The sequence below is a fragment of the Microcaecilia unicolor genome, chromosome 13 (genome assembly GCF_901765095.1).
Source record: "Microcaecilia unicolor chromosome 13, aMicUni1.1, whole genome shotgun sequence".
Taxonomy (NCBI): Eukaryota; Metazoa; Chordata; class Amphibia; order Gymnophiona; family Siphonopidae; genus Microcaecilia; species Microcaecilia unicolor.
In genome coordinates, this window is record NC_044043.1 from 36,737,864 (window position 1) to 36,764,698 (window position 26,835).

General features: G+C 43.7%; 1 protein-coding gene across 2 annotated transcripts in view; it reads right to left on the reverse strand.

Moving 5' to 3' along the window:
• Window positions 1-23,750, reverse strand: part of RCC1L (RCC1 like) — a 73,057-nt gene extending 49,307 nt beyond the window's left edge. Inside the window, exons 1-5 of one of the 2 annotated variants that reach the window (XM_030222461.1) lie at window positions 23,362-23,750; window positions 20,429-20,558; window positions 19,499-19,627; window positions 11,775-11,841; window positions 2,783-2,834 (exon numbers count right to left, since the gene is read on the reverse strand). In XM_030222461.1, the coding sequence (XP_030078321.1) occupies window positions 2,783-2,834; window positions 11,775-11,841; window positions 19,499-19,627; window positions 20,429-20,558; window positions 23,362-23,649 (666 nt within the window). In that variant the 5' untranslated portion in view covers window positions 23,650-23,750. The remainder of the gene's footprint in view (window positions 1-2,782; window positions 2,835-11,774; window positions 11,842-19,498; window positions 19,628-20,428; window positions 20,559-23,361) is intronic. The other variant, XM_030222460.1, reaches the window with a different exon arrangement.
• Between the last annotated feature and the right edge of the window lie 3,085 nt (window positions 23,751-26,835).

The following is a 26,835-nucleotide window of genomic DNA, read 5'->3' on the forward strand; positions in this document are numbered from 1 at the left end:
TTCAGATGAGGTCCTTCAAAATGGTGCATAGCCTGAACTACCGGTATAAACCTTATGTGAAGAGACTCAAGGAGCTAAAAATACTCTCCTGAGCAGAAAGGAGACAAATATACAAATATTCACATATTTAGCAGCCTTCAATAAGGCATTTTCATTAGATTAAGAAGCCCCCAAGGGTAAGGAGCCTGGGCTTCATTATCACCCTGAAGGGAGGGAGGCACAAAAAGAAGCATTTAGAAAATACTCTCTCTTTTTGACTAGTTTTTATACCATTTTGATGCTTGGATTTTCTGCACACCACTTCCAAGATTTAACATTTTGTTCTGGATTAAAGCACATTAAAAAAAAACCTGGAAGAATGGGCAAAGGTTTGGTCAAGTCATCTTTCAGTTTTTGTATCCCACTGGCATGCCTGCTCACAGAGATTACCATGTAATCATGCACGGTTTCTTTTTTCTTCTGCCAATCTCTCTATTCTTTCTTGGCAGCCAAGTGCCCACCACACACACACACCGGTTTATCCAGATAAAAGCCATTAAACTCCTGCCAACAGTTTATTTGTTAAAGGGAAAACAAAATTCCTGCACATCAGACATAATTTCTATTTAAAGCTCATGGTAATAAAGTAATTCTATCTGAAGTTGGCAGACTGCAGGCATGGGGGTTACTGCTCACATGGTAAATCCTTATAAAACCCTCCAGAAGAAAAAGAAAACTACAAACCAGTTCAGTAGACCTCATACAATTTACAAGACTAATGTTGATAGATGACAAAAATATCATCTCTAACCAACTACATGGTTAAACTCTCTCTAAACAAAAACAAAACTATGGCACTTATGTATTCCCTTGCAAAAATGTTTGTGGGGGCAGTGCCCATTTTTGCTAAATTTCGCTATGGAACGAAAATGAGAGCCTGATGCATCTGTATCCTGTAGCCAAAATGTTGCATGTTGTAATGGCCAGAACTTCACATATTTCCCAGCAGCGGCAACCTGCAACCTTGTAGAGGCTATCTTTATATGGCAGCTGCTGCAATTTAAAGGGCCACAATAGCCTGAATTGGGGGACCCTGGATCTTCCAATCCCTGGTGTCTAGTGGCCCTTCTCCCAAACCCACCCCCTGAACTCCAAAAGAAGGGCACAAATAAATATACAAAAGGTCTCTGCACACCACCACAAAGACCTGGTGGTCTAATATGCTGTGAACCCCCCCCCCTCCCCCATCCTAGAGCTAAAATTACTGAACACCACCCTACCCCCACCCCCTCCCCAAACCAAAGCATACCCCTTAAAAATATAATGGTCATCCCCTTCAGAAACCCCCAACTCAACCTAGAGATTAGTGGTGATGGAGGATGGGGAATTATGAAGGCAGGCTCAATCCCCACTTGCTTAGAACATAAAAATAGCCACACTGGATCAAACCAATGGTCCATCTAACCCAGTATCCTGTTTCCAACAATGGCCAATACAGGTTACAGGTACCCGGCAGAAACCCAATTAGTAGAAAGATTTCATGCTACCAATCCCAGGGCAAGCAGTGGCTCTCAATAGCAGTCTATGGACTTTTCCTCCAGGAACCTGTCCAAACCTTTTTTTTAACCCAAACACGCTAACCGCTGTTACAACATTCTCCAGAAAACAGTTCCAGATCCTAACTATTCACTGACAGAAAACAAATATTTCCTCCTATTTGTTTTAAAATTATTCCCATGTAACTTCATTGAGTGTCCCCTAGTCTTCGTACTTTTTGAAAGAGTAAAAAAACAAACAAACTTTGATTCACATCTACTCGTTAACTTCTGCCCTGGCCGGCTGTGGTTAAAACAGTGCCCCCTAACTCCTAATGGTAGATTGCAAGACTGATACTAGGGGTCAAGAACTGCAACTTCTGAATACAGAATAATCTTCACTCACTTCTATCCTGGTGGCTGCGAACCACCAATGCCTTGGGTGAGTTGAAGTCTCTGGGAGGATGGATGTGAAACCAACCAGGACTTTGAGGGGGGCAGGGAAGGTTCCTTGTTTGTATCCATTTATGCTCCACTCTGGGGTTGAAATCGGAGGGAACTGAGGGGGGGGGGGGGGGCTGCAAGACATCAGAGATTTGAGTCCTCCCAAGCAGGGGTCTAAGGGCTTCTGATTCAGGTCAGCAGACCTTTCACGAACTTCAGCAGCCAACAAAATTTGGCATCTGCACATGTTTCCAGATGCTTTGCACCATTTTTCATATCAAGTGCATTTTTGTGAAATCACTTTGTAATTTTTCAGCACACGAGGGCCTTATTAGCAAGTGATACCAAATCATCAGCTCTTCCTACAAAGCTGTTAACTGAGCAGCTCTACTGATCCAAGACCCAGATCATTCAAGCTTTTGTTGCAGCAAAGCTTTACTAAAGAAAACTGCTTACATTTTTAATTTTTATTTGCATGTACAAACCACATCAATTTTTTTTTTTCATAAACACATCCTTTTAGCTACACAAACAGCTTTGTGGATACACACACAGCTCTTTTTTTCAGACTGTGTCTACAGAGAAAATCTTTAGTGAATAAGGCTCAAGTAGACATGGTACAATATACTTAGATTGTGAGTCCATCAGGGCCAGTGCAAGTAAACTGCCTCGATTCATGCTTCGAAAGAGGCGGTATATCAAATTGCTAAAAACTTAAGAATTGTTATGGTAAACTTTACCTTTCTGCATGTCAGTATTGTTCAGTTACTGTACAGAACTATACAGAATAAGCAGTTCCATATTGAAAGGTTTTCTCTACTTACCTGGACAACTGAATCACCAAACTCTTCTATTCTGTGAATGAGTTGACTTTCACTACAGCAAGCAGCAGACAATTGGGAAGAAAAGAAAAAAGTTGTTTTTTTATAATACTGCAACAATCCTCTGCAGCCAGGCTTACTCTTTTCCTGATTACTGTTTATAGGTACGTGCAGCCAGCCTCAACTCAGTTCTTCACGTTAAAAGTTATTAAATTTACCTGAAACAATGCTTATATAGCCATCATTCAAAAACAAGACAGATGCTGTACAAATATTCACCAACTCTTATGAAAAGATACCAACTACCCAATATACACCCCCCCCCAATCCCAACAGTCATTCAGCATCACCCCTCTCCAAGAGGTCTAACATTTCAGTACTAAATCGCTACTGTATCTTATTCAAAATTAAACTTCTCACTTTCGGAGTAACAGATTTGAGAAGTTCATTTTCAAAGCAGATGGATGTCTCAAAATGCCCAAAAGAAAAATCCATCTGCCCAAAATGTCCAAATTGCAATTTGGACATCCTACACTGCAGTTTGTCCAAATACCAAGGGGGTATGTTATGGGCATTCTTAGGGTGAGCCCAAATTTAGGACATCCAACAGCAATAAACGTCCAAGTCTAAAAAGGCCATTTTTTATTTAGACCTGTTTAAATCACGTCCAGGGCACAAAAAGGTGGGCTGATTGAGCAACTGACCACTGGATGGATTAAAGCATGACCACCCATGAATCCCCCAGTGGTTACAGTCCCCCTCCATCACTTCTGAAAGTGACACCAGAAAGGGAAATCTAGGCTTCCTGACAACATCAAGTATTATGGGCATTCTGAACACAGCAGCGAGCAGGTCTGAAGGACAGCCTAGCGGTCAGTGCAGTGGACTGTAAACCAGGGGACACAGGTTCAAATACCACTTCAACTCTTTGTTTACCTTTAAATTGTGAGCCCTCCAGAACCAGAGATATGTCTACTGTATCTAAACATTAAAGACACCTGCAAGCCTGCGTATGTCTAGTAGTGCTATAGAAATGATAAGTAGTAGTAGCAGCAAGCCTGAGGGTTATTGAAGTGGTGCACATTCAGGTACAGTAGATATTTCTCTGTCTCTGGATGGCCCACCATTTAAAATAACAGACTTACAGTGGAATATGAACATGAGTGCCCTGGGTTAAAGTCCACTGCACCGACTACTAGGCTGCCCTTTGCTCTGGAGGGCCAGCTGTGTTGCCATTTTCTTGCAAATGTTGCCAGACAAGACGTCCTTGCCCCTGGTTTGTTTGTTTTTTTGGCTTTCATAATTTGGAAGTTTTATTTTAAAAAATGGCTGTTCATTTTGGAGGTTTTCATGTATTTTCGAGCAGGAAACCCCAACATTTTGCCTGTTTGAAAATGGCTGTGAGATGGACGGTTAACATTTTACCTGTTTGAAAATGGCGGCAAGATGGATGGTTTTTTTTTTTGGACGTTATGAGCGGGACATCCCAATTCTGACTTGGGCATCCTTTTGAAAATGACTGTCTGTGTGTAAGGTTCCCAGACTAAGAAAAAACATTTGCATTTTAGGGTTAAATGAGCCTCTGTGGCCTCCCACATCATTAGCATATGAAGTTGGTTCCTCCAGCAACCAAACAGAGGAGGATCAGTTCCAAACCATGAAAGCCAAATGCATTTTTTACCCACCACTCCTGCTTTACAAATCAGCAATCATACATCCTTTAACGTTCAATTTATCAGGTATAATTGAGCAACATAACCTCTGAAGTGAGAATGATCTCTGTTTAAAGACATCTACACAGGGCTTTTTTTGAGGGGGTACTGAGTGCCGGCACCTTTTCCCTTGACTGCTAAAATTGACCCATGGACCCCGTGTTTTCATGAAAGAACTCAGACTATACACACCAATTCTGCCTTGTCATAGATTCTGTGATTGGTTGCAGGGGGCCTGGCTATTGTAGAATGAGTCCCTCAGTGATCACCCCACCCCTGAAGGGTGGCCTAGCATTTGAGTACCGGCACCTTTTTTGCTAGAAAAAAACGCACTGCATCTACATGATATCTTATACTAAAGAAATCACTAAATGTTCACCCCCTGTGGTCCAGTAACGTATAAACAATGAAAGGCAAATATTTACATTTTTGATATAATCAAGCTCTACTTATGAAGAATGATTAAAATTATTGTTCCTGATTTTTCAAAATGGACACAAAATAGGAAAAAAGTATCAACAGCATGTGTTAGCTTTAGGTGCCAAGCTTCAACTGCGATATCCGAGAATATGTCTGTCTATCCAGTCTATGATTTTTAACTCTCTCCTGAGAGAGATGAGGCACATCACAAATCTTTATCTAAAAAGATAAGAAAGATTTTTGAAGAAACTTTAGATTCAAAGAGATCTCCAGCCCCTGCCAAGAAGGAAAGGGTCCTACTGCAACAAGAATCCAGTCTTTGCCAAAGTCAGTTCTAGTCATGTCTGTACATCATAGCTCTTAGTAAGAAGTTAGCCAGGAGCTAAATAAACAAGTCAATATTATGCAGTCAACAGTAGTTGCTGACAACATTAAGAAAATGTCACTTAACTGCAGCCAAAATGATAGCGGGGATGGGACGACTTCCCTATGAAGAAAGACTAAGGTGGCTAAGGCTTTTCAGCTTGGAGAAGAGACAGCTGAGGGGAGACTTGATAGAGGTATTTAAAATAATGAGTGGAGTGGAACAGGTGGATGTGAAGCGTCTGTTCACGCTTTCCAAAAATACTAGGACTAGGGGGCATGCGATGAAACTACAGTGTAGTAAATTTAAAACAAATCGGAGAAAATGTTTCTTCACCCAACGCGTAATTAAACTCTGGAATTCGTTGCCGGAGAACGTGGTGAAGGCGGTTAGCTTGGCAGAGTTTTAAAAGGGGTTTGACAGTTTCCTAAAGGGACAAGTCCATAAACCGCTACTAAATGGACTTGGGAAAAATCCACAATTCCAGGAATAACATGTATAGAATGTTTGTACGTTTGGGAAGCTTGCCAGGTGCCCTTGGCCTGGATTGGCTGCTGTCGTGGACAGGATGCTGGGCTCGATGGACCCTTGCTCTTTTCCCAGTGTGGCATTACTTATGTAAGGAAGTTATTTATTTAGGGGGTTTTTACAAAGACGCACTAGCGATTTTAATGCATGCTGATTAGCATGCGCTAAACACTAGAAACGCCCATAGGAATATATGTCTTTAGCGTTTAGCACACGCTTATTTTAACGCGCACTAAAAATGCTAGTGCACCTTTGTAAAAAGGGCCCTCATTTTGGTAGTGGCAGGCAGGGTTAGAGGTGTTAGAGGGCTGAGGTGTTAGAGGGCTGGGCCTAAAGGTTATCTTTTCAGTGGTGAAATTCAGACTCTGATGTATAAGATTTTCATCCAAGTCTAGAAGTGACAATACCAAGTACAAGTTTAACTTGATAAACATGTACACTGAGGCTGCCACTTATAAGTTAGAATATAACAGATACCTTACACATTTAAAGCTCTATGGCACATGTCTAATTGATTAGGTGCCTTTAGATGTGCCATGCTGGGTCAGAATAAAGGCCCAGCAAGCCCTGCATCCTCTGACAGGGGTCAACCAAGTTCACAAGTATTAAGCGGGATTCCATAAGTTGTGATTTTTCCAAGTCTGCATGGTTAATAATGGTTTATGAACTTTTCCTCCAGGAACTTCTTGAAAACCTTTCTAAAACTCAGTTATGGTGTCAGTCACGTCTTTTTAAGACGTTTCACAGCTTACTTGTGGCCATAAGGAAAGGTTATTTTAATCTGCTACTATGCTTTTAAATAAATAGCCATTACATATTCCACCCCACTCATGATTTTATAGATTCTTCTCATAACCTTGTCTCAGCTAGCTCTTCTTCAAGCTGAAGAGTTCTATAATTTCTAACCTTGTTCATTGGGAATAGTCCCATCTCCTTTATTGTTTTGGATACTTTTCCACGTACCTTCAAAACATGTGCGCCATGGATTGACAGAAACATAGGAGTCAGCTTTTCAAAACGATTGGGGGTGCTAAACACAATAGAAATTACTCCTGTCTGGACACAGTCAAAGAGTCTGCTCAATATTGGGGGGGGGGGGGGGGGCTCAAGCACCCACAGAGCTGGCACCTATGGATAGAGAGTCAATATTCTCTGTTTTATTCTCCATTCAGAATTCCTAACATTGTTTGATTTCCTTTGACTGTCAACACACACACTGTGCTGAAGACTTTGATGTATTGCCCAAGACTCCACAATTTCTTTCCTGGGTGGAGAGTCCTTATATGTAATCAAACATGGTGTATTTAGACTTGGGGAATCCTATCCACACCACTTTGCATTTGCTCACATTTAAATTTAATCATTTAGATACCCATTCCCAATTACTGACTGATAACACAAAAGGGAATCTCCCAGCAGCAGGAATTTCATAGAGATATGATACAGACATTCAAATATCTAGCAGGCTTCACTAGGGTACTATAATTTAGCATTTTTCCATAGACAAATGGGAAGCTCAAAGACAAGGGGTCATCATATGATTCAAACAGGAAAAAGGCTCAAAAAGAAAGATTGCAAGAAGATACTTTTTCGCTGATGGGTTGGTAAACACCTAACAAATTCCCAGCAGATCATAGGAGCTAAAACAGCAACCAAATAAAAGCATTCATAGTACAGACACGAAGGAACCTTAGTGGTAAGTCAAAGAGGAGACCCCAGGGATCACTTAGGACCACTGACAGCAAAGCAGATACAAATAAGCAGACTGGATGAACCAAGTGTACTGTTCTGCCGACATCTTGGATGTTGTGCTGTTTAATGTAAGATTTCCTGGACAGCCTTTCAGGCCTAAGTAAAAAGTTACCAAGCAGTAAAAGACATCACTGCCTGGAGTTTCACATAATAGTTATCCTTCAAATTATTTTCTTGGAGGGCGCTACTACAAGTGCAAAATCTGAAGATCATGTTTATCAAGAATGGCTGATATCAAACTCATAACACAGCAATCAAATTTATTATCAAGTCATAGACTGGCAACAGAGAGCAGTCATTGCTAATTATTTTTATTAGCTGTCAAGCAGAGGGCAGCACACTTGTGTGCAGACTTTACAGGAAGGCCCTGCGCTGGTGTAGAAACAACACTGGAACTCCAGGAAGATACGAATGAAAGTGGCTGCAGGGTGAAAGAAGGAAGGGGGAGAATATGCTGACGGCTGCTACCCATGGGACCATGGGAAATGAGACACTGGATCTCAGGGAGAATAGGGAGGAGGAGGAGGAGAGATGCTGAAATCGGTGTGGGTGGGTGGGTAGGAAGGGAAATACTGGACTTGCATATATATGCCCCCCTCCCGACTTTAAAATGGGTCATAAATATTGCAACCTATAGGCTAGTATATATGGTACAATATCCCATACCTGATGCACTGTGTTTTCTATTGATGTGCCGCTATGTGGCAAGGCTATTAATTCTCCATCGTCTCCTCATGCACACTTACATTAGCTTAGAACAACCTTCTCATTCACAGCAACCCACTCCCCCACCCTACTAGGGCTAGGGGGCACAAAATGAAGCTATGTAGAAAATTTTAAACACTTAAGCAAAACAAAAATAATAATCCACAGAAAAAATTTAAAACCAACTAGAGAAAATATTTCTTCACTCACTGTGTAATTAAACTCTGGAGTTTGGTGCCAGGGAATGTGGTAAAAGCAGTAGCAGGGTTTAAAAAAAGGTTTGGATAATTTAAGTCCATAACCCATTATTAAGATGGACATGGGAAAATCCACTGCTTATTTCTAGGATAAGCAGCATAAAAATCTGTTTTACTGTTCTGGGATCTTGCCAAGTATTTGTGACCTGGATTTGGCCACTGTTGGAAACAGGATACTGGGCTTGATGAATCTGATCTGTGCCAATATGGCAAGCTTATGTTCTTATGTAACCACTACCAGAACCAGACTGGAACCTACACAACACGCCACTTTTAGTATCATGGCCTCTTCTCTCTGGAACATCATGTCAATCAATCTAACACTGGACAGCTCCTGTGCCTGTTTCTAAGTCAGTTCGAAGATGTGGCCTTTCACAGTGGCATTTGAGTTATACCCCCTAGGCTATAATTCAAGGCTCTCAATAATCAGTCTCACTCTCTCCATTTGACACATTCCACCCTGCAATTAGTAGAAGTTATTTTCTCCGAGAACTTCTTTTCTGCATGTCTGATCTCCCACTTTGATTTATAACGTATTTATTTAAAATATTTAGTCTGCATATCAAAACATCTGTGCTCTGGACTTTTTAATTCTAAACTGCTTAGACAGCATATCTGTAGCAGAACATCAAAACACTTACAGTCTTACCATCATATTCTTTTATTTTGAAATAGTGGCACTATCACCCAGACCTCAAGCGATTCAGCCCTACCTATAACCATTCTTCTAACTCAAACCTTTTACGGCTGCTTTTGATTAAAATTTTAATTGTGCAATAAAGGTAGATTATTTTTTTCACCCACTGCAGCTCCTGGTGACTAAGGCCCTGTTTACTAAGGTGAGCTATCGTTTTTAGCACTTGCTAAAAATTAGAGTGCTCTGTGTAGACGCCATAAGGAATATTATGGGTGTCTACACAGTTAGCACACGCTAATGCTTAGAGTGAGCTAAAAATGTTAACGCTCCTCTAGTGTGGCTTAGTAAACAGGGTCCTTAACCCTCCGTTGCCCAGAGTCACAAACAGATGCAATGGGGGGGAAATAAAACTACCTTTAATCACACAATTAATCACAATTAGAAATTTTAAATTGAAACACAGCCCTAAAAAAGAGAAAAAAAAACACAGTACACAAATTGAAAAGTTACAAATTAAAGAATTAAAAGAGTATGCAGAATAGCTATAAATAGCCTTCTAATTTTCAGAGGTTACTTCAGAAAAACAAGCCTACTTTTTACATCAATTTATTAATCACTTTTATCTACTGATCTAAACATTTATAGTTCAACTTAAAACAATCTTCAATAAGAAAATAAAAAACCTAAGTGGTTACTCCAAAAGAACCATGGAGAGTCCAGAGTTTGATGCATTACTCTAAGGGGGGCATGGGGGGGGGGGGGGAAGGATTTGGGGTACGCAGTTCTGTATTTGGAAGATCATATCCTGTTTACTGTCTACTGCTGTATACTATTTGGAGTTTGTAATGGGTTTTTTTTTCTTTTTCAAACCTTTAATAAAAATGTAATGTTTAAAAAAAAACCCCAAACTAAGGTGCACTGCTAGAATACAGCAGCCAGAGCAAGGGGGAATGGCAAGATGGCAGCGTGATTCCCTCAGAAAGAGACAGCATTCTAGAGCTGAGCTGTTTTAATTTGCTTCCTGCAACTATGCCCCATACTAAGCAAAAAGGGATGGTCAGAACCACTCCCTCGCCGACTTGGACATCTTCACCTGTCCAGCAGAAGCCTGACAGTTATGCCGTGGGATCCTCAGCTTTAAAAGCACTCTGCTAGGACCCTAAATGAAGCAGCAACTGGGACAAGACACCTGCCTTTCTCCTCCAACAGTCAACACACTGCCTTTTCCAGCGGCGTTAGCAACAATGGGCACAGAAGCCCTGGCATCAGAGTCACAGACCAGGGTCATTCTGGCAAGTGTGCAGTTTTTGTTGGTCGCACTGCTAAAGAGAAGAACGAAGGGGCTACAGATATTTTGGCCTCCCTCCACAGCAATGATGCTGTAGCATAGCTGATCTGCAGCATATGGATGCCACAGTGACCAAATCGACAGTACTACTACTACTACTTAACATTTCTAGAGCGCTACTAGGGTTACGCAGCGCTGTACAAAATAAACAAAGAAGGACGGTCCCTGCTCAAAGGAGCTTACAATCTAAAGAGTAGTACAGGCTCTTTCTGTAAAAGTTGGGGAACTACCTAAGACAGTGGAAGGAGTAAAATTGGATTATGCTAACCAATTCCACCAAAATAAGGAAGATATTAAGACTCTTCAAGAATTTAATGTTACAACTGCTAAAAATAAAGGAAATTAGAACAGATTGAAAATTATAGTGGGAGACTAAATCTCCAAATATTAAATTTTCCTAACCTCCCTGGTGCTCAACCTGGTGATTGGTTCAAACAGTATTTGATCGAGACCCTTAAAATTTGCCCCAGAAGCTATTCCCCTTTAAATATTCTTCATTCCAAATGCCGAGACAAATAAACCGGGAGAAAACTCACAGGGGCAAATTAAGGAAGGTGGCCTTGATCTGAATAGCTTATTAGCATTTCTGAAAGAACCTACATCTGAATTTACTGAAAGGTCCATACTGGCGGTATCCTTTACATTTGAAAAGGATTTGAATGCTGTAATGAGGTTCTATATTCGTAATTCTCAGACACTGTTTCATGGCCAAAAAATATGGCTCTATCCTGATGTGACTAAATCTACTCAGGAGAGGAGGAAGGCTTTCTTGGCCATGAGACAAGAAGCTAAACATACTGCAGCATCTTTTACCTCATCCATGCAAAGGTGTAACTAGATTTGGTGGATTAAAATATATATTTTTTGCTCTTGAATGAGATCCTTTTTTATATGAAGAAAATTACAGCTTAAAGAACTTTGTTGGACATATAATTATAGGATGGTTTCATGTTAAGCCTTTAATATTAATGCTTTGCCTAATTATGATCTCCTGTTGTTTCCTTCTGCTCCCCCTTTGATATTTCATTGTGGTCTAATGAGGAAGTATCTCATAAGCATTTGAAGCCGACTGTTTCCCTCTTATTTTTTTTCCCTTGTTCCGGTTTGCTTTAAGTGGATGCTTGTACTTTGATTATTGCTAGTTAATTAAAAAAAGAAAAACCAAGGGGTAAATCTGTCCATTAAGCGCTGTAAATATCTGGCATGCACTCTATAAAGATTATTATTAATTTGTTCATAAGAAAGCAGGGCCACGCTGCTTTAGTTCCTCACCTGTAGACTTCACCTTCAACAACTTTCCTTCCACATTGTCCATATGAATTATTTCCCATGCTGAAAACTGCAAATAAAACCAGGATACTAATCAACATTAAGAATAAGGACATTGTGTTGTCTGTCCTAATTCCTGAAAATCTCTCAGCTCAAGAAAATACCATAAACCTCATCTGTATTTTGTGATTAGACATGAAAAGAGAAAGGAGTTGGGTATGAATTAAGTATCAATCAACACTCGATTCTTTATTTCAGAAGTCTAATTCAAATTTCACTGCTTACAAGTCTTTCTTCCTGACTTCAGTCATATAACTAAGGAGAGGAAAAGACTTCAGACGCTCGATACCATTACTAGATATATTGTAGTGGGTATCGTGCTGCTCAGCGTTTACTATTGAAAATAGATTTTTCTTTATGTAAACATACTGGCGAGCATCCTCATGAGTCTAAAAAACCTCTCCAATATGTGTCTTTCTTACTTAATATATTTTCATTTTATGTATGTTTTTAACATTCTCATCAAAAACGCTCTGGCACTTATCTGTTCTGCGGTTTGGACTAATGGGTAACGCCCAACTGCGAGCTCCTGTTTTGCAGATTGCTTCGTAAGGAGCAGGTCCCTTAGAGGCAAATTTTCAAAGCACTTAGCCTTCCAAAGTTCCATAGGTTTCTATGGAACTTTGGAAGGCTAAGTGTTTTGAAAATATGCCTCTTAGTCTGCCACACCCTGAAATCGACATAATTATGAATGAAGTTAGAAAGTCTGCAGAAAATGTCGAAATTTCAGTCTACTCAGCTTGTTACTTATTCATACCTATTTCTATGTTTGCCACTGTCTTATGTGCCATACTTTCTCTCGAAGATGGCGGCTGTTTTTTAAACTAACGGCACCTTCGTGAGCCAATCGAATCACAGCACTGAATACACCCTTTTAAAGGGGACGAACCCTCACCCTCTCTTTTAAAGGGATACCCCCCTTTTTTTCGTTTCTTATCAGGCCCTCCTTATATTCTCTCTTTTATTTATTCAAAGTAAGGCTTTCATCACAATACACTTGTAATCCTCAAACTTATGCGACCTTTCTATACTAAGTGTATTGCAATTGATCATATTCTGAAATCGATACGTGGAGGAGATAGGGATCGGAGGCTAATCCAGAGAGAGCAGCGCTGGATTTATAGACTAAAGACATTAATTCCAGTAGGTCTAAACAACAGAGTACAGTGGAAAGCCTTCCTATCTCTCTATATAAAACGCACCTCCAACGTTCTATGAAGCCTCCACAAGTCCCAACGTTCTAAATGCATGGTGGTGAAACCACAATCACCCATGAGTGTTGGCCCCGCCCTCGCGTCAAACGTTATGACGTCGAGGGCGGAGCTATGGCACTCAACCAATCGCATCGCTCCGCCCTCTAAGTCATCACTTTTGAGATGAGGGCGGCACACACTTCGATGAAAACCACTACAAACGCTCACCCAACCCCCCCCCCAAATTCACCACCCCTCACCCCTACAACCCCCCAAGTGGCCAACACTACCACCCTCCACCCCACATTGCCAGCACTCCCCCCTCCACCCCCACGGTCATAACACACAATGCTCCACTCTCTACTCCCCCCCCCCCACACACAGATAGTCGCAAATGCACAAAAAAAAGAAAAAAAAACGCCGCTCACCACACAGTACTCCATCCTCCACCCCCTCCCCAGAGCAGCACCACCCGCTGCTCCACCCTCCACCCCCCCCCCCCAAACAGGTCGACACCACCGAACACCCCCCTCCCTCCATCAGATACAAAAAAAATAAAAATAAAAATATAAAAGGCAGCGCCGCTCACCAACACACACGCCCCGCGTGTCAAAGTCACCACCTCTCACCCCTACAGTCCCCCAAGTTGCAAACACTAGCATCCTCCACCCACCCCCCAATGTTGCCACTGCTCACCCCTCCACCCACCCCGAGGTCACAACACTCAGTGCTCCACCCTACAACCCCTCTCTCTTTCCACTCCCCAACGCAGCCATCATTTGCCATACACTGAAACCCAAAGTAAATCGCCACAGGATCCCTCCCCCCATCCTACAGTCCGCCTCACCCACCCTCCCGCAGCAACTTGCTCAACGTTCCTCCGCTCTCCCTCTCCTCTCAGACTCCGGCCATGCTGCAGGACGCCAATGAACTACATTGTAAGCAAGGAAGCCCATTGGTTAATCTCGGTTTCCTCTACCCAACACAGCCGTCATTCCCATACACTCACACCAAGCACACATAGGAGCTGCACATCCACATTGTCGTTTTTTTTGGACTTCTTCCATCTGAAACAAGTCTAAAGCTGCTTCTAATGGAAAAACTGCATCTTAACAGGTAAAGGACAAAAGGTTTTTGGGGTGGGGACCCTGAAACTATGAGGGAGGGTGGGGGGGACCCTGAAACTGGAAGGGACCCTGGAACTGGGAGGGAGGGAGGGGGGATAACCCTGGAACCTGGATGGAGGGATGACCCTGGAACCCAGACAGAGGGAGGGGGGACCCTGGCACACACTCTGATTCTCACACACACACTCGCACCCAGTCTCACTATCACACACACACTCGCACATTCACTCTCTCTCATTCTCTCTCTCACACACAGTCACTCACACACAGTCCGACGAAAACCTTGCTAGCGCCCGTTTCATTGCTGTCAGAAACGGGCCTTTTTCACTAGTGAATATATAAAAGAGAGAGAGAATATAAGGAGGGCCTGATAAGAAACGAAAAAGAACAAAAGGGAGGTATCTCTTTAAAAGAGAGGGTGAGGGTTCGTCCCCTTTAAAAGGGTGTATTCAGTGCTGTGATTCGATTGGCTCACGAAGGTGCCGTTAGTTTAAAAAAAACAGCCACCATCTTCGAGAGAAAGTATGACACATAAGACAGTGGCAAACGTAGAAATAGGTATGTACAAGTAACAAGCCGAGTAGACTGAAATTCCGAAATTTTCTGCAGACTTTCTAACTTCATTCATAATTATGTCGATTTCAGGGCGAGGCAGACTAAGGGACCTGCTCCTTACAAAGCAATCTGCAAAACAGGAGCTCGCTGTTGGGCGTTACCCATTAGTCCAAACCGCAGAACAGATAAGTGCCAGAGCGTTTTTGATGAGAATGTTAAAAACAACCATACATAAAAAGAAAATAATATATTAAGTAAGAAAGGCACATATTGGAGATGATTTTTAGACTCGTGAGGATGCTCACCAGTATGTTTACATGAAGAAAAATCTATTTTCAATAGTAAACTCTGAGCAGCACGATACCCACTACAATACCGTGCACTCCATTTAAGTGCAAGTCGGATAAGCGCATGCTCTAACTGCATGCCGTACTTCGGTCCCGTTTTTGGCGCCATTAATTTCTATGGGGACAAACTTCGGTTTAGCGCACCACTGATAAGTGCAAGATTCGCTTATATGCATGGTTTAAGACCGCTCCTCTGCAGGAAAGACTCCGCATAAGCGCACGCACGGAATATGGAAGCCGATTGGCACATGACAAAGGGGCGATAAATTTGAAATCTCATTGGTTAACTGCCACAGGCAGAATAAGCGAAAGAAAGTTGTTAGAGTGTACACTGGAGTCATCGTCGTCATCGCGCAACTGTAAGACTAAAACTGGCTGAATGAATAGAAGTTCTTAAATTAGAAAGCAAAGTCAAGCATCTATTGCTAAAGAATATGGTGTGAATCCCAGTCTAATTTCACGTATCTTGAAGCAGAAAGATCAGCTTCTGGAAGACTGGCAAAACAATACAAATCCACACAGGAAACGTAAACGGGCAGGAAAAGCTGAGGATATAGAAGATGCTCTTCTTCGGTGGGTTTCTCAAGTCAGGAGCAGACAGTTTCCTGTCAGTGGTCCACTGCTTATGGAGAAAGCTAATCAGCTAGCTGAAAGTCTTGGACTAACTGTATTCAAAGCCACTGTTGGATGGTTGGAAAGATGGAAGGAGAGGAACAACATAAAATTCAAGAAACAGCATGGTGAAAACAAGAAGCTTAGACTTTGGTGCTGAAAATTGGGTTGTTTCAGTTCTTCCTACTATCACCTCATGACATTTTCAATGTTGACGAAAATGGTCTCTACTGGTGAGCGATTCCTGATGGAACACTTGCATTCAAACAAGCCGAAACTACAGGAAGTAAAACGTCAAAGGACCGACTGACGATCCTCCTTTGCTGCAATATGGATGGGAGTGAGAAGTTGGAACCACTCATCATTGGAAAGGGCAAACAGCCCCACTGCTTCAAGAATGTTAAGCGACTTCCTATGTCATACGCAAATTCATGGATGACTGGGGAAATTTGGAAGCAGTGGCTAAAAAAGTTAGACACTGGAGTGCAGGCAGAAAAGCGTCAGATTTTGTTGTTTGTGATAATTGTGTTGCACACAGTGATGATGTCAGGCTGTCTAACGTCAAGGTGGTCTTCCTGCCACCAAACACTACCTCTCTGATCCAACCTACGGATCAGGGCATAATAGCCAATTTCAAAAAACATTATCGGGCTCTTGTACTACGTTGTCTGATGAGCGTTACGGATGACCAGATTGGCAAGGATAAACGTGCTGTTGAACTGGCTTGTAATCTATCACTGTTGGATTCCCTACATATGCAGAAAGAAGCCTGGAATCATGATACACAGGCAACCATTGTGAACTGCTACAAGCGGGCAAGCTTTGTTAAGGATGTGGAGAGGGACGAAACAGATGCAGCTGTTGCAAACGCATCAGATGAACAGGCTATTGACATCCCAGCCAGTGTTACTGAAGAGGAGTTTCATCACTATGTAGCTATTGATTACGATCTACAAACAGCTGACAACAGCACTGATGTCGAGATATGCTCCTACACGAAGGCAATAGCTGATGATGAAACAGATGATAAAATGAGATGCGAGGCACATGCTGACGACATTCAACAACCTCCTGTCACTTTTGCAAGAGCACTGGAGAGTCAACACCGTGTGGGCCTATCTGGAGGCCACTGGATGTCAGTGCTATGACAGTTTTTACCGTCTGGCAGACATAGTCTATGGAACTCACAGACACAATAGTGTATAGAGGACTATGGCTGATTACTTCAAGTAAGCCTAATGTCAGTTAACAGAGACTGTATAACGTCAGTTAATAGAGACTGTATACTGTACGTATAATAAACAGTACTGTACATATGTTTATCAGATGTCAAGCTTCTTTGGGTCACAACAGTTAAGTGCACACTTCGGTTAACTGCATGTATTTCTTTGGTCCCAGAACCTTGCACTTAAGCGGATTGTACTGTATATCTAGTAATGGTATCAAGCGTCTGAAGTCTTTTACTCTCCTTAGTTATATGACTGAAGTCAAGAAGAAAAACTTGTAAGCAGTGAAATACGAATTAAGTATGGAATTTCTATACTCGTTGGCCCAAGACGATAAAGAGATGAATACAAAAATCCAGAAGACAAAGAACAGTATTACCACAAATAAAGTTTCTTTGGAAGATGTGATCCTTTATTAAAACCCGATGTGGCCACATTGCACCCTCAGGCTGCATCAGGGGTACAATAATACAGTAAATCCCAATATCAAACACACGGTTATTGACTTATAGAATAAAACAGCAGTGTAAAACTGCTCTCATATAACTCCTCGCACAGCATTACAACATAAGTCCATCAAAAGTTGTCTCCCTGAGATAATAAGAGCACAGATGAGGAAAATTACAAAAAAAAAATCATCGCAGATAAGGAAAGGTATTTTACAAGTGATCTCACACTATGGCTGGCAGCTGGGCAGATTGCATGATCTGAATGGTCTCTCTCTCTCTCTCTCTCTGCTATCACATTATTAAAAGTACTAGTAAAAAAGGCCCGTTTCTGACACAAATGAAACAGGCGCTAGCAAGGTTTTCCTCGGAGTGTGTCTGTTTGAGAGAGTGTGTGTGAGAGTGACTCTGTGAGAGAGAGAGAGTGAATGTGCAAGTGTGTGTGTGTGTGTGACAGAGAGGGAGTGAGTGTGTCTGTGAGAGTCTGTGAGTGAGAATGAGAGTGTGTGCCAGGGGCCCCCCTCCCTCTCTTCGAGTGCCAGGGTCATCCCCCTCCCTCCCTCCCAGTTTCAGGGTCCCCCCCCCTCCCTCCCTCTTTCCCATCCCAATTCAGCATCTCCCTTCTGTCAGCCTACTCCCACCATGTCTACTATCTGCCCTTCTCTCCCTGAGCAAGCATATTTCCTTTCTTTCCATCCTTCCTTGATCCAGTATCTCCTGTCTTCCCTATCCTCTCTACTCCTCTATCCAGCATCTTCCCCTTGACCAGTGGCATAGCAAGGGCGGGGCGGTAGGGGTGGTCCGCCCCGGGTGCACGGCAGGCAAGAATGCACTCGGGGGGGGGGGGGGGGGGGAGCTTGGGTGATGCACCGAGGGGGGGTGTCACCAGGTGTTTCGGGAGGGTGGCTGCTCAGCGCGTCAGTGGCAACAGGCAGGCTCAAGATTCTTTTTTAGGTGTGTTGCTGTCAAGCTGTATGGCAGTTTGGGAAAGGGGGGGGGGGGTTGGATCAGCTGTGAGGCATGGGGTTTTATTTTTTTTTAACCCCGGGTTCTGATGTTGACGTCACAATGCGTTTGCTGACGTCAGCCTGTGCTACGGAGCCTAGCAGACCAACTCCGAAGAAGTCACAAACACAGGCAGCAAGACGCATAGAACGTTGGAGGTGAGAATTATTATATAGGATATGTGCTTGAAAACCACTAGGACATCCATCTTTAATTCCAACGCTCTCCAATGAATTCAACCAGCAAATAGAGAGCAGGCATTTTAAGAGGTTCTGCGGATCGACTCCCCTAATTCTCTCTCCTCCCTAACAATTCCATACTCTCCAGCATGGGATCTACGTTCAATAAACAATCATCATTGACTCTTCCAGGCTCAAAGTCTGCACATTTAGAATCCACAAGAAACTGCGCTTTTTTTCTTTATGGCACCTCATGTTTGGAACAACCTCCCGTTATCCCCCCGAAGTAACACATCATCGAAAACAGTTCAAATCTGAACTCAAGACCTCTCTCTTTACACAAGCATTTGGATCTCCAACTAAGGTTTGCCTACCACTTTTTACCCCTCCTCCTTGCCTCCTTCCCTGTTATTTAACTTCCCATTACCCATCCCTCCTAATCTATTTGTATGAGTGCATTAATTTTACCACTTTCCTATCATAACAATGGCGTTCCTTTTCATATATGTGTTTTAGCATGTAAACTGCTTAGTTCTGCCTAGCCAGTTAATAAACTATAAGCCATTATACCAAGCCCAGCGTTTATTTAGGAAGGTGCTCAGACGTGGATGAACTATCCTTTTGGGAAGCACTTATCCTTTAGGTCAGTGCTTTTTGACTTATTAGAGGGCACACTTTATTTGACCCTTGTTGCACACCAATCACCTCCCTCCCCCCCTCCCCCCCCCCCCAAAAAAAACAAAAAACCACACACACACTGGCACTTTTCTCTCTCCACCCTTTCTGTGCTGCCACACATGTAATTACTGTTCTCACCCACTTGATTAACAGTTCGCTAAAATTCAAAGTATAAGACTTCAGTCTTGGTTTTAACCCCCCCACCCCCACCTTCCCATGTGGCTTCACTATCAGGAAAAGAATCTTAACAAAATCTAAACTTACAGCATTCTTGTTACAAACATCAAAAAGAGAGATACCTCCTTCTTTGTCCGTCAAGATGAGAGAGTGAGCTCGTCCACAAGAAACCTGCAAAACCCGAGTCTCTTGAGGTCTGTCCAATGGTAGTGGAACAGGGGATGGCTCCAGGATGTATTCATATCCTCTGGCTTCAAACAAAGAACATTATAAAAATTTCTACCACAAATAAACTAGAGACAAGGAGCAAAATTCTGAAAGTGACCCTAACAGAGAAATCTTCTATAAATCAGTGCAACCACCTGTGAGTTGATGGACAAGTTGGCTCATCAAACATATAAACGGCGAGTGACCGTACTCACTCGCAAATGCGCAGTAGAGACTTCCCTCTCTGTCCCGCCCCCGCGTCAATACGTGATGACAAGAGGCGGGACAGAGAGGGAAACTGCGCGAAGGGGAGGGAACCGCCGAGGTTGCCACCACTCCCCCCCCCCCCGAGGTTGCCGCTACTGGTGCCCCCCCCTGGAGTCACCGCTGCCGCCACCCCTCCATCCGGCCCGTCTCTTCGCTATTCAACTTACATCTCCGCAGCAGGCAGATCAGCTGAGCTGCCATTGGCCTTCCTTCCCTGCCTGTGTCCCGCCCTCGCCGACGTTACGTCCTGTCAGAGAAGGCAGAGAAGGAAGGCCGACGGGAGCTCAGCTGATCTGCCTGCTGCGGAGATGTAAGTTGAATAGCGAAGAGACGGGCCGGGTGGAGGGGTGGTGGCGGCGGCGACTCGGGGGGGGGAGGGGTACTGGCAGCGGCGAACTCGGGGGGGAGGGGGCAGTGGCGACCCACTAGCCCGTTTTAACGGGCTCAACGGCTAGTTAAAATTTAAAAGGCACTGTTCTCTCCCCCTCCCTCCCCAAATATAACTGCCCCTAGAACAACAAAAATTTTGAACTTGGAAAGTAACCGTTTTCACTTAAAGTCTTAAAAAAGATACTTACTTCTGTCCCTTCTGCTCCTGTGAAACCCAATCTGCGAATCCTTATTCAGACCCATGCCCCACACTTTGGTGATATCAGATGTTTTTGATGATAACAATGTAAATCCATATCCACATGCTGCAGATGAAATCTGTGAAAAAGCAATTCAGTAAATATCTATTAGTAGTATTAAACACTACATACTTTAATATCCCCATTCATTCATATAGTTTGTATTCAGATACAGGATACCACTGTTCCACGTCACAGACAGGATACACAAACTTTTAGAAGGGGCTTAACAATTAAGATTGCAGGGTGGCTTATGGCATAGTTTTCCGACAATGAGATCGTGTTTACTGGTGAGCAGAATCCATTCAGCATATTTTCCATAATGGCTAAAAAAATGCAGCAGTGTGTTTTTCTCAAATGCTGATGCTGTTAGAGCAATAAGCAGTCAATGTAATGGTAGTTTCAACTGCAATGTATATAAATTACTCAATCTGTGTCTGGTTAAAGGTATTCTAGACGGTCGAAGGGTAATGTTGCTTCTTGCATACAACTATGTGCACAGTGGACTGTAAGCACTTTATGTCACCTCTACTGGGACACCTGCCTATAGGGTAGTGCACAGAGTTGCCATTCACCCAGACTGAACAAACAAGCTGATCCAATCCCGATTCTTCTTCTCTGTATAAATGAGAATTATAATTCCGAATGTTCCATAGATGTTCTTTAAATAGTCAAATACACAGCTTTTAGACTAGAATAAGACAGAACCAGGCCTGGATCACTGACAGGAAAGCTGTCATAAGAAAAAAAAAAATCCAACAAGCAGGCTGTGGCACTCCCCCCCCCCCCCCCCCCCCCCCCCCCCCCCGTAAAACAAAACATATCCCTGGCGTTCAGCGGCACCCACCCCGGCCCCAGATACACAATCCCACCATTATCCCCAAAATGTTAAAAAGCAAATAAATGCCCTATTAGTCCAGTCCCCCACCCCCATTGCAACTGCCTTAGTGGTCTAGCAAAAGCCTGCTCAACCCACCCACCTACCTACCTCACATGAGGCAAGAGTGATGCCCACTCACTCCTACCTCTGAGCACCATCACCTGCAAAATGGCAACACCCTGAGCAGTGCATCTTGGGGCAGGCAGCTCTTTCTTATACGGTAGATAGGCCCCACTCAGTGCATCTTATGATGCATCTCACAGGTTGCTGCCATTTTTGAAGATGACAGCACCTGGAGGCAGGAGTGAGCAGGTAGACCCACCACAGAATTTACTTATATATAGGGGTAGGGAGGTTAGGCTCAGTGCAGAAAACAGTCTGGGGCAGGATGGTCTGATTGGAGCAAGAAGGTTTTACGAAAGGAAACGGCATGATGTCAAAAGGCTGAAGCTGTCTCCCCTGCACAGCCGCCAAATAAATAAAATAAATCTAAATATTGTGTGACCCCCCAAATTCCCAGATGCTACTGAAAACGTGCAAACTTGTGAGTTTTATGACTGCCTGTCTTTTTTTTTTTTAATGTAATAGCTTTTTATTATTTGAAAGCTTCCCATATGTAACCTGAGTTTGTTTGTTTTTTTTTAACCTGGGGGGTCCCCCACAACTAGGCCCTGAGGCTCAGGCAGAGCTGGGGCCTTTCTTAAAGCTGTCCCTCTAGAAAAACTGAGCTTCTTGCGGCTCCAAAAACAAGTTTGCTGCTCTGGAGCGCCTGCACCCGCACACTGTGAAGGGAGGGGGCTGGGGATTGACTCGCTGCCCACTGGGCCACCAGGGCTCTATTCATTGGAGGGGATGCCAGGGGGGCCGGAGATCCACTGGATCTCCAGCCTCCCCCCTGAACTTGTGCTGGAGGGGGAGGCGCAGGGGACCGGAAGTCCGCCACACCTCCAGCCCCCTGTGTCACTTGACTTGGGGTGGGGGTACTTGGAGGTCTGGTGCTCCTATGGATCTCCAGCCCCTACGTATGACAGGCCTGGGCTTTTGACAGCCTAGACCTGTCAAACAAGTGCGGGAGGATCAGAGTGAATAGTGTGCTTAAATTTGCATGTTATTATCTCTGATCATAGAGGGCGGTAAAGCCCCACGCTGTTCCTGTGCTATTTTTTGAGCAGTTTGGAACAGACTGGGGCTTTTGATCATCTGCCCATGAATGAGCTAGATAGGCTCATGTCTGCCATAAAACCTCCTAGAGTTTTGGGAGAGAGAAGAGGTGTTGCTAGACACCCACTACTCTCAACCAACCCTTCTATGCTGCCCTAGATGTTTACATTTCCTGCCCTAAAGACAAAGTGACAAACTTTTTTTTTTCATGGCTATGGGATGAGTAATGAGTGCATTTACAAGCATTTAAATGCATGCTAATAATGGTTTCAGCACGAGAAAACCAGGCTAAAATCAGTTGAACATTGGGCGGTCGTGCACAATAAGGTGCGCTCAAACCCTGCATTGGGGACCCATGTTCACATCAGCAGTAGTTTTAAGCATGGGCCTCACTGATCACAGAAGAATAAGCTTTTGTACCGAAAAAACTAAAAAATGGAGCACTTCTCTGCGGCTTAACCTTTCTCCCAAATTACATTATCCTATCCTGTCTACCCTCTTTTATCCTAGCCATATATTATCTAGCTCAACATATACACTACTAAGCCCAACTTTACATTGTTTTACTACTGTTTTATTAACATTCTATTAACTTTGTATTTCAAATTACTATGTAAGCCGCATTGAGCCTGCATTATGTGGGAAAGCGCGGGGTACAAATGTAATAATAATAATAATAGCTTTAATGTGGTGGATTTCAACATGCTGTGCCCTGGTAGCTACGTGAAGCTTTGCGCACAGTTAGCTGATACACATAAGTAGGGTGCTCAGACCTCACCAGGTTAGCTAACCGGTGCTGCAAACCCTTATGCACTTGATTGCTCCCCACCATCTTCCTTACTTTCTCATCCACGTCCAGTCTGTATGGCGTAACTTGCTGTCTCCTGCGCCTCTTCCCTTTTCCGTCGGGGACCACAAAGCTGGGGATACCCAGCGCCCCCGTGTACGAGAAGCCCCAAACGAAGATCCGGTCTTTCCGGCGGGCCCGCTCCCCCACGTACTTAAATACGGGCAGCTCATCCTGTGCGCGGCTGTCCCCTACCAGCCGGGCTTTGCTTCTCGAGCTGGGCAGCCGCAGTCGCGCCGGAACCTTCCAAGGCTTGAGAATCTTCAAGAGCGAGAACGCCATGATGGAATGGAACGGCTTTCAAAGCTACCCGGTCAGTGGATGCACAGAAGCACGCGCGAGGGAGTCTGGGGCGTGTGGTTCCCAAATAACGAACGCGCAAACTTTTTCCACACGTTCCCTCTTCCTAAACGAACTATCTGTCCCAGGATGCCACAGTGACAGGGGAGAAGCGTGGCGGAAGTCAGGTGCACCCGAAAGGAAGGTGTGAAGAGGTTGTGCTGAGTCGGGGGTGACCGGAGCCAATAGTTTGTCTGTCACAGACTTTGTAGCTTGTGGGTGTTGTGCAGGAACGGAGAAGTACTTTTATTGTGTTAAGTTCGGCTTAAAAACTATAAGCGCCAGACCGAAGGTCCATAAAGTCCAGTATCCTGTTTCCAATCCAGATCCAAGTACCTAGCAAGATCCCCCCCCCCCCACCCCCCAAAAAAAAAGTAAACAGTTTTTTTGCGTCTTATCCTAGAGCAAGTAGTGGCTTTCCCCAAGTCCAGCTCAATAATGGCTTACGCGCGTTTCTTTTCGAAAATTATCCAAACTAGTTATTTTGAAATGGTGGGGGCGATGTTGTAGATAAATCTTGTAACAGAAGAACCCAGTTTATCAAGGACAGGTTGTGTAAACCTGGTTTTACTTCCACATCTGATTCTTTGGAACTATTTGCAATTGTTTTGGTTGCTTTATAGTAGAGCTCTGTCCCATCTGGCCTATGACATCCTTCCAGCCCTCAGAACTTCAGAAGCTATATCACTTCTGCTAGCCTTGAGGGGAAGTGACATACACAGACTGGTGGATATGAGGTTGGAATGTAAATCTGCCTTCCCCTGTATCCTAGTTTGAGGATGACTGGTTGGCCTCCTCCCTTGACCAGAGGTCTGAATAGGGGATACCCCCACCCCTGATAAAGTGGCCTATTTAGACAGGGTCACCACCAGTGTGGACCTTAGGTCTGTAATTGGGAATTTGGCCCAGTGTTAAAGCATAACACAAGGGTTGTTTTGTGAGCTAGAGATGCCTGCTTAAGTAGAGAAAATAACCCTTAGTTTACATCAACAACTCTGTGAACCAAAAACTCAGTATTATTAAGGCAGATTGTGACAGTCAGACCGCAACAAAATAGATGTGTTTCTTGGAATGTCTGTAATTATCTTAATTGGTGAGAAAACAGTCTGTCTATGAAATGTATTAAAAAAAGTCCACATGATGTCTTTCTGTAGGCCAGCATAGAAATGAATAAACCGATATTCATTGGCAGTGATTTGTTTGCGTTCCTATTTCTCCTGTAGTGTCCAGCACATGCCCCCAACCTTTCCACCCCTACCAAGGCCAGCATCTACCCCACCTGTGTTCATATTTCCCCTCCCACAGCCCCATCAGGTCTGGCACCTCCCCTCTCTCCCCCAGTCCAGCATCTCCATTTCCCATCTGCTGCAGCACCCCAGTTATGAACTTGCAGAAGCTGTAATAAAACTGAAAAACAAACTGAGCCTGCCTTTAACACATACACACTGAAATAAATACTAGTCCTGGCTCCCTCTTATGCAGACTTCATGTATCTATGGAAACAGAAGCTGGCATCGTTTTCAGCGTCCATGTACTGAAGGCAGGCTGTACGCATCTGTTCAGTTTTATCATGGCTGGTGCAAGTTCAGACCCAGGGTGCTGCAGTGAGCAGGAAAGGGAGATGTAGGGGGAGGCCAGCTGCAGTGGAGAGTCACCCAAGTGCAGTGATGCCTGGACAGAAAACCAGGACTTACACTGGCTGACTTTCTGTCATGCTGATCCACTGGTGCCATCCCCAGAATTGTGCTGCCCAAGGCAGGTGCCTAGCCCACCTAATGCTAGGGTTAGTCCTGTCCTTATTTTATGTAACTTTCTTTAATTACAAGCCATACATGGTAAAATATGTGAAATTGTCTAAGATTTTTTATAAAACTCCCTGTGTGTTGTACAATATGTGATGTAACATATAGACACTTCTTTTAATTTTCTTGTTTTTTATATTTGTGAGATGATAGAAAACAACAAAAACAATTTCACAGAGGGAGAAAGAACAAGGTAATTTTTACAGTTGAGATGTAAGGAAAAAAAGTAGTGATCTCATCAGCATAACACAAAACCACCAGAAGAGTATGATTAGAACTCAGGTCTCACAATCTCTCATTCACTGGAGGAGTGGCCTAGTGGTTAGGGTGGTGGACTTTGGTCCTGAGGAACTGAGTTCAATTCCCACTTCAGGCACAGGCAGCTCCTTGTGACTCTGGGCAAGTCACTTAACCCTCCATTGCCCCATGTAAGCCACATTGAGCCTGCCATGAGTGGGAAAGTGCGGGGTACAAATGTAACAAAAAAAGCCCACAACCCATCCTTTCCAGAAGATTTCAAACAGGAGCCAGTGCTTCAGTTTCCTCTTATGCAATACAAAGTATGAGAGATTCTGAAACGGGAACTGTACTATACATTGTTGGTCTTGCAATTTTTTTAGAAGTTTTTGTTTGCAGGAAAACATGAGAGAACTGTACACTTTTCAGAAACTTCAGAGCCCTCTGTTCAGTGGCGTTGCTAGCCTCGACGGCACCCGGGGCGGATCGCCGATGCGCCCCCCCCCCCCCGCGAAATGACACCCCCCCCAGGTGCACGCCGCTGGGGGGGGGGGGTGCCGCAGCACGCGCCTGTCTGCTCCCAGGTTACTTCCTGTTCCGGGGCAGAGGGAGGAAGCTGCAGCGAATGAGAGAATTTAGCGAGTGTAGCAAACTAGGAGCAGACAGGCGCACGCTGTGGCACCGCCCCCAGCGGCGTGCACCCAGGGCGGACCGCCCCCACCCCTTGGTACACCACTGCCTCTGTTAAGCTTTGTCTATGTGTAAACATTCCCAAAATTAATATATATATATATATATAGAGAGAGAGAGAGAGAGAGCGACCACCAAGAGAATCGTTTGATATGAAATTTTATTTCTTTAAATACATAATTTTACCTCAAAATAGCCTAGGTCATGCAGTATTCAAAATGGCAACTGTGAGGCCCCAACCATGCTATTTGTTTCAGTCCTTGTATAGTGCTCTAACACCAAGAAAAGTCACCTCCGTTTAGAGCAGGGGTTCTCAACCCAGTCCTCGGAATACACTCAGCCACTCAGAATACCAACAATGAATATGCATGAGATAAATTTGCATATAATGAAGGTATTG